This window comes from Mus pahari, chromosome 4 (assembly GCF_900095145.1).
Source record: "Mus pahari chromosome 4, PAHARI_EIJ_v1.1, whole genome shotgun sequence".
Classification (NCBI taxonomy): domain Eukaryota; kingdom Metazoa; phylum Chordata; class Mammalia; order Rodentia; family Muridae; genus Mus; species Mus pahari.
Window position 1 is genome coordinate 79,121,328 of NC_034593.1, and position 8,267 is coordinate 79,129,594.

Below are 8,267 nucleotides of genomic sequence, written 5' to 3' on the forward strand. Positions count from 1 at the left end.
TGAGACAGGGTTTCTCTGTGTAGCCCTGGCTGTCCTGGAACTCACTTTGTAGACCAGGCTGGCCTCGAACTCAGAAATCCGCCTGCCTCTGCCTCCCAAATGCTGGGATTAAAGGCGTGTGCCACCAACACCCGGCAGATTATTTTTAATTCTGTTGCATACTTGCTTGGTTTCCACTCGTGTGCCTGGCTGGAGTGCTGTACCTTAGGGTCCAATACACACCTTTATTAGAGTATGGTAAGGACTCTCTTCCAATCTCACTGCAGTCCCTCTGGCCTGAGATCGTCTCAGCCCTCTGTGATTCCACAGTGTTGCTGATCTGCCGGCTGCAAGTCTTCCTATGGGGCTAGAGGTGGTAGGGGCCTGTCGGCTTTCACTCCTACACGTACAGCATTGTTGTGGGCTCCATTTTATTTTGTTTGAGACAAGGTCTTTTTATGCAGCTCTGGCTGACCTGGAACTCCTTATGTTAGACCAGGTTGGCCTCAAATTCTTGTCTCAGCCTCTGAGTGCTGGGATCAGAAGCATGTACTGCCACACCTGGCTCAGTTTTGTTGTTGTTGTTGTTGAGACAGCATTTCTCTGTGTAGCCCTGGAAGTCCTGGGGCAATTTTTGTAAACTAGGCTAGTCTTGAACTTGGAGATTTGACTGCTTCTGCCTCCTGTGTGCTGGGACTAAAGGTGTGCACTGCCACGACCCAGCATACCTGACTTTTCTTTCTTTCTTTCTTTCTTTTTTTCTTTTTTTCTTTCTTTCTTTTTCTTTCTTTCTTTCTTTCTTTCTTTCTTTCTTTCTTTCTTTCTTTCTTTCTTTCTTTCTTTCTTTCTATGTGTAAACATGTGTTGTGGGTATGTGCAACTAAGAACCATGTTTGAGAAGGGCAGAGGAGCGGCTTGGATTCCTGGACCTGGAGTTACAGGTGATTGTGAGCTGTCTGTCAACATGGGTTCTGGGAATAGAACTCCAGTCCCCTGCAAGAGCAGTGATCACTCAAAAAGGCAAAGCCATCTCTTTTCATCCCTAACCTTTGTCCCCCCCCTAAATATTTTGAATCTATAGATGAACAGTGACAATAATGTCTGTGCAGATGGGTTAACTACTGGTGAAGTATCTGCTTGGACACAGAACTGATAAGACAAACAGCACAATTTTTAGCTCAGCCCAGCTAAAATTCTCAGTAGTAACTGACACTTACATTGTATGGGTATATAAATGTTTTCTTTTTTTTTTAAACAAATTTTTACTAGATATTTTCTTCATTTACATTTCAAACACTATCCTGAAAGTCCCCTATACCCTCGACCCCCCCTTAAATGTTTCTTTTAAAAACATTTTCAACTTATTTATGTGTGTGCCTGCATGTATGTCTGTGTCCCACATGTGTGCCTGGTGCCTGTGGAGTCAGAAGAGGATGTTGGATCACCTGGGACTGGAATTACTACGTTGTGAGATATCCTGTTGGTCCTGGGATTCAAACCTGGGTCCTCAAGGGGCAGCCCATGCTCATAGCACTGAGTATCTTTCCAGCTCCTTGGTTTTTGTTCTCTTTCTTTCTTTCTTTCTTTCTTTCTTTCTTTCTTTCTTTCTTTCTTTCTTTTTCTCTCTCTTTCTTCCTCTCTCTCTCTCTCTCTCTCTCTCTCTCTCTCTCTCTCTCTCTCTCTCTCCCTTCCTTCCTCTCTCTCTCTCAGAATTATTTATTTTATGTATATGAGTACACTGTAGCTGTCTTCAGACATACCAGAAGAGGGCATCAGATCCCATTACAGATGGTTGTGAGCCACCAAGCTGTTGCTGGGAATTGAACTCAGGACCTCTGGAAGAACAGTCAGTGCTCTTAACCACAGAGCCATCTCTCTAGCCCCATAGCCCTTTGGTTTTCAGAGTGAGGATACCCACTTTGAATGGACTAAGATAGAATTTCTCTGTGTGATTTGAATTCCCTGTCCTGCTAGTTAAGGATATTGAACTTTTTTTTTTTTTTTCATAAATTTACTAGCATTTGTGACCAGCTTGCTTGCCCATTTATTGACTGGATTGTTTATTTTCCTGGTTTCCCTGTAATATTCTAGACATTAGTCCCGTCACTTGTATGTGTAGATTTTCTCTCATTTGTAGCTCTAATTGTTCTCTGTCTCTTCACTCTAATTGTTTCCTTTGCTGTGCTGAAGCTTTCAAACCTCATGTAATCCCACTTGACGGGTGGTCATCTTATTTCCTGCCCTTTGGAATCCTTTACCGAAAGAAAATCCCCTGCCCAGGGCTGGGGACGCAGCTCAGCTGCTGTCCTGGGTCATCCATTGCACCGATGGCTAGGAAAATGTTTCAGCCTTTAATAGCACTTGCTGCTCCTGCAGAGGACCAGTATCGCCTGGCCTCTTTGGGAACCTGCACACATGTTGTACACATACACACTCAAGCATTCATGCATACACAAAAACCAAAATAACTAAAAGCAAACAAGCCACACACACACACACACACACACACACACACACACACAAATAAAATCTAATTTAAAATTAGAAAAAAAAAAAAAAGAAAAGCAAGCATGATATATCAAAACATCACATTGTGCCCCTTAAATATGTTCTATTATTCTGAGTTGATTTAAAAAACAATACCCTGCATTCCAATTTACAAATGGGATGTAGTAGCACAGGCCGGCTGCACTCCAAGCACTTGGAAGGTAGAGACAGGAGGATAGGCGCTCGCCTTTAATCCCAGCACTCGGGAGGCAGAGGCAGATGAATCTCTAAGTTCGAGGCCAGCCTGGTCTACAGAACAAGTTCTAGGACAGTCAGAGAAACCCTGTCTCGGAAACACAAACAATCCAAAACCAAAACAAGTTCAAGATCGTCCTCAACTTCATGGTCCTGCCTGAGCTACCTAAGACCCTTTCTCAAAAGTAAGTTGAAAAGAGAGAGGTTGGCAGGTGGGTTCAGCAGGTGATAATGCTTGCTGTACAGAACACAGCCTGGGTTTGATCCCCGGTTCCCATGTTGAAAAGAGAAAAGCCACTCTTGAAAGTTGTCCTCTGACCTCCACACCCAACAGAAACACAAAATAACAATGGAAAATATATAAGGTGGTTATTTTCTTTCCAGATTAATGGATTAAGCTGCCAGATACTATCTTAACTCTTTCTAGAGAAATAGCCCAGATGAGGGGTAGTGGAGAATCTTGGGAGGCCTGGTGGAGACACATTTGAGGAGGGTGGACAAAGCAAGGGCTTCTTCATGTGAGAACTCCACACAATTCCAGGGTCAGAGTTTCTGCCATCCATCTGCTGCCTCTTCGGTTCCCTCGGCCACTGGCATGCTGTCCAAGGCTGTGTCCATGAGTGGTATCAATCTCCTCTTGGACTGCTCAGATCCAAATGGTGAGTGAAAGTGGGGAGCGCGGAAATGACGGTCCCTTTCCCCATCCCTGTCATCAGCTGTGCCAGAGTTAGCTGTTTGGAGTTCAGACGGCTGACATCATACAGTCCTGGGGCTCAAGAGAAGGATCCTGTTTGTTTGTTAAAGAGCTTGCTTTTGAGACAGGGTTTCTCTGTGTAACCCTGGCTGTCCTAGAACTTGCTCTGCAGAGCAGGCTGTCCTCGAACTCAGAGATCTGCCTGCCTCTGCCTCTGCCTCTGCCTCCACCACCTGGCTAACGTGAGGGATCTTATTCAGGACACTGGCGTCTCCGGGACGGTCCTGCCAGTGGCAGAGGACACAGATAGAAGAGGTCTTTCCAGGTTTCCCCATCACTAGAGATGGAGGATGGTTACTTAAGGCACATCTTTGTCCTGAAGATGCAGGGACTGGCAAGATGACTCTGGGCTTAGTGGGTAAAGGTGCCACAGGTCTAACAACCTGAGTTCAATCTCGGGGGCCCACAGGATAGAAGGAGAGACTCTCCTAATCTCCACATGCCTGCCCTTCCCCTGACGTGCACACAAACAAATAACTGAATAAAGATTAAAAGGATGGAGTATGGGGAGGTCAGCGTGGAGCCTCAGCCCTCTCTGTTTACCAGAACAGGAAGGAACCATTCAGTCCCAGCTAGCTCTTCACTTTAGCTTGCTCTCAAGTCGTTCAGCTGTGCTCTCTCCAGACCACGCCCTCTGTCCTTGCTCCCCAGTGGCTGCCCTCAGGAATGGCGTCACACACACCTGCAGCCTGGGAACCCGATCCAGGTGGAGGGGGTTGGGAAGGCAACCTAAGGTGCCTTTGTCTGGGTTTTTACTGGACACGTCTCTTTTCCTTGTATACCTTGCAGGTAACTCATCTCAGTCCCATGTCACAGACCTCAGCAAATGGTGAGTTTGGGGGATTCTGAGCCCACAACAGGCCTGGATGGAGGAGTGATAGGTGTGGGCTTTGTAGCCCTATGACTCCCTGCTTCTTCAAACCCTGTCCCCACCCCCCCACCCCCCGCCCCCGAAATGCTTCTGAGGAGAGGCCATCTTCCTGAGCCACCGCCTTGTTGTGCAGTAGCCAGAAGAGATGGGACAGAAAAGGAGTAGCCAAACCCTACAGAATCTGCCAAACAGCAGAGAGAGAGATCCGCTTGCCTTGTCAGAGACACATGGGGGAGCTGGCCGGGTGGACAGGGGCCACGGGTGGGCTTTGGATGGCAGATAACCCGGTGATGGAAAGTGAGTCTAAGGAGAGCAATTTGAGGGCTGTGGAATTCTCAGCAGAGGGACAGGGCCCGAAATGGAGCTTAGAAATGGAGAGGGATGCAGGACATTTCAATAACTATGCAAATAAGCATGCAAAATCAGCACCTGTTCATCTGGCTTGTGTGGCCAAAACCTTATTCGATTAGGGCAGCCCTCACGCTCAGTGTGTCTGTGTGGGCAAAACATGGGCCCTTTAAGAACCGGGCTCTGATCTGTGATCCTAAAATTCTCTAGCTGACACAACCTCCTGGCTCCAGTCGGGATTAGCTCATGGGATGGGCTGATGAAATCCCAGGAAATTTGGTTCTTTATTGGCTCTAGGCCCAGGGGCTTGTTTCCAAACAGCAAAGGGTCTACACAGGGCTCTTGTTCTTCAAGGGGGAAATGTCCCCTGGAGGGCCCTCTCTCCAACCACTCTTGATGGAGAACAGTTTGAGAGGGATGGGGCCCTCCCATCTTCAGCTGGAGGGGAAGCGGGAGGCTGCCTTGTTCTGGGAGGAGTCTGGAGTTTTCTCATAAATAGAGGGGCCTGGAAAACTTAGCATCTTGATCCAGAAGAGCCACAGAGGTAGGATTATTTCCATTCTCCTATCTCCGTGGCGTGGACACCTGCCATCCCTGTGGTCTGTTTCTTTTCCAGCTCCCCTCATCTCTTCCCTGTCTCTCTGCAGTGGTAAACAGCTGGAAGAGGACCCCGGGACCTGGGCAGGCTCCTCCCTGCGACGGACCTTCAGCTTCCTCTTGGGCATGACCGGCAGGGACAAGGTAGGAGTCAGCCTGGGAAACAGAGGCATAGAGCCACTATCCTTCTTTTCCTCCCTATCCACCCCTCCCCAACGCTCCTGTTAGAGACTCAGGGGAAGGGCCCTCGCTGTCAGGGATACATGATGTACCTTCAAAGCTCTGAGTGTCCCAGTAAATCAGCCGTCCTCTGTTCCCTCCTCTCCAGCTTAGCAGACAGTTGCTGCAGACAGCTGGAAGAAGGAAGAGGGCAGGAGCTGAGCCGGCCCAGGGATGCCTCATTTTAGGCCACCCATAGCTAAGAGGTGGGCAACAGAAATCTTGCCCATTGGACATAAGAATGATAATTAGAGCAGTGCCTTTCCCTTATTCAGAGGGTGTTAGACTTTTCCAAATGCTTTTACACTCGTAATTTTATGGGTGGATACAGCAACTGAGGGGTTGAAAGAGGACCACAGGCAGAGTGGGAGCTGCGAGGTGTGTGATTAGTGTGTGTAGCGCATGTGTGGCCATGTGCCTTCAGATGCCAGGAAGTGAAGGTGCCCCGCTCTCTCCTCTGTCATTACCACTTGGCTCTGGGAAGCAGCGAGCTTTGTCTGCAACCCCAACCTTCCATTTTCTTTCTTTTTAGAGTTTTTGCTGTTTTGAAACAAGGTCTCCCTCTGTAGCTCAGACTCCCCTGGAACTCGCTATGATGGAACCCAGCTAGTTGCCTCAGCTGAGTGCTGGAAGTCCAGATTCTACCAATGAGACATCACACTTGGCCTTATTATTCATTGCTTGTTTGTTGTTTTTGAGATAGGGTTTTATATAGCTCAGGCTACCCTTAAATTATGGAGTTGAAGATGACCTTGAACTCTTGAGTCTTCTGTTTCTAACTCAAGTGCTAGGATTCTAGGCATGCACCACCACACCTAGCCATGGTGGCCTCCTCTCTCCTTCTCTCCCTCCCCCCTTCCTGATTTCCTCTCTCCCTTCCTTCCTGATTTCTTCCCTCCCTTCCTTTTTTCCCTTCCCTTCTCCCCCTCTTTCTTTCTTTCTTTTTTTTTTTAAAGATATATTTAACTTTATTATATGTAAGTACACTGTAGTTGTCTTCAGACACTCCAGAAGAGGGAGTCAGATCTTGTTAAGGATGGTTGTGAGCCACCATGTGGTTGCTGGGATTTGAACTCTGCACCTTTGGAAGAGCAGTCGGGTGCTCTTACCCGCTGAGCCATCTTACCAGCCCCTCTCCCCCTCTTTCTTCTTCTGGCAATGACAACCCTGCCTGGTTGACAATCCTGCCTCAAGCAATCTGAGCACTGGGGCTGCAGGCTCCACTTACTGCAGCACAAAAAGCCACTGTCCTTTCCCTCTAGTAAGCATGTGGTTTCCACCCTGAGGTTACCTCTGAGCACCAAGAGAAACCTGGAGGAGACACCATCCTATTCATCTGGCAGAATCATGGGGTCCCCCCAGTCAGGTTGTGGCAAGGGCAAAGGCAGGGCCCTTCTGGAGGTCAGACTATAGGTGGGCAGGGAAGGGAGAGGTGTAAGCAGATCCATTGCTAGGACTCTTTCCAGAGAGGGAGTTGGAGCTGATGGAGACATGTGGCATACACATCACAATCTTAAAACCCCTGGACTTGGGGGAGGCAGGCAGAGTCAGGAATCAGACTCCTAGAAGACAAAGCAAGCAGGAAGCCCTTAGGATCTTCGTCTCCCTCCTCCCAGGACACAGGCTCTGTCAGGCTGTCACACTGCATTTGCTCACCCTTGGCCTAGCCACCCTGTAGGAGATTGAGTAACCTGAAGAAGGGAATCTGGGTAGAGACTCCGGAGCACGGACAGGGAACAAGAAGAGGGAGCCGAGCAGAGGTCAGCGTATTGTCCTGCTCCTTGGCCCGCCTGTCTCAGTATCTCTCCATCTGTCTTCTCTGTACCCTCACTAGGTGTGTGTGCCTACATCCTGTTCCCTTCCTCCCCATTCCCAGCCTGGGCACCAGTGCTGCATATTGCTAGGGATGGAGAGGAGGAGGTAGCTTGGCTCTCCCTGCTTGGCTGGCATCCTATAGGTGGCCCTAGCGCTCATCTTGTACTTGTACTTCTTAGATTGGCTCCGACAGAGATAAGGGATGGTGATACATTAATCACCGTTTCACAGACAGGATAACCTAGAGGCTGGGCTACTTAGAGGTGTAGCAATCATGTTAAGTGGTGGGTGCCTCTCTCACTAAACCCCAAAGCCTTCCTTCACAAGCTCTTGCTAGGAAGCCACTGTGGTCATGTGCACCTTAGACATTCCCAAGTCAAGTCCAAGGCTCAAGTTAATCAGAAGAAGGCCAATTTGTGGACTGTGTGCCTGGATCTAGACAGCTAGGGACATTCTTGGTTCCTCCGATGGCCCTTTGGAAACTAGACCCTTCCCCTCTAGCTGTCCATAGGGATGGTTCTTTCTTTCTTTTTTCTTCCCCCTTTGAAGTTGAATGCGTCAAAGAATGTACTGGTTGCTTTAGATTCTGGCAGAGGTTTTTAATTTTTTTATATCTAAAAACAATTTCTCAAAGATGTCACTGGTAGGATTGGGGGGGAGGGGGCTGAAATGAAGGGTTTTGGGGAAAGGGAAGACCCTCAGAAAAAAGGAAAACGTTCATGTTCCAGAGGCTCCAGAGAACAGAAATAGAGTCAAGCTGAAGACATAGTGCACTAAATACAGACAAGTTTTTTGTTTGTTTGTTTTTGTTTTTTGTTTTTTGTTTTTTTTTTTTTTGGTTTTTCGAGACAGGATTTCTCTGTGTAGCCCTGGCTGTCCTGGAACTCACTTTGTAGACCAGGCTGGCCTCGAACTCAGAAATCCACCTGCCTCTGCCTCCCA

General features: G+C 48.1%; 1 protein-coding gene across 4 annotated transcripts in view; it reads left to right on the forward strand.

Annotated features, from left to right (window-relative positions):
• Positions 1 to 8,267, forward strand: part of Arhgef2 (Rho/Rac guanine nucleotide exchange factor 2) — a 58,356-nt gene that overhangs the window by 18,917 nt on the left and 31,172 nt on the right. For 2 of the 4 annotated variants that reach the window (XM_029537334.1, XM_029537333.1), the window contains exons 4-6: positions 3,263 to 3,380; positions 4,265 to 4,304; positions 5,342 to 5,435. In XM_029537334.1, coding sequence (XP_029393194.1) covers positions 3,263 to 3,380; positions 4,265 to 4,304; positions 5,342 to 5,435 — 252 coding nt within the window. Of the gene's footprint in view, positions 1 to 3,262; positions 3,381 to 4,264; positions 4,305 to 4,989; positions 5,239 to 5,341; positions 5,436 to 8,267 lie in introns of those variants that run through there. The other 2 variants (XM_021195467.2, XM_029537336.1) reach the window with 2 other exon arrangements.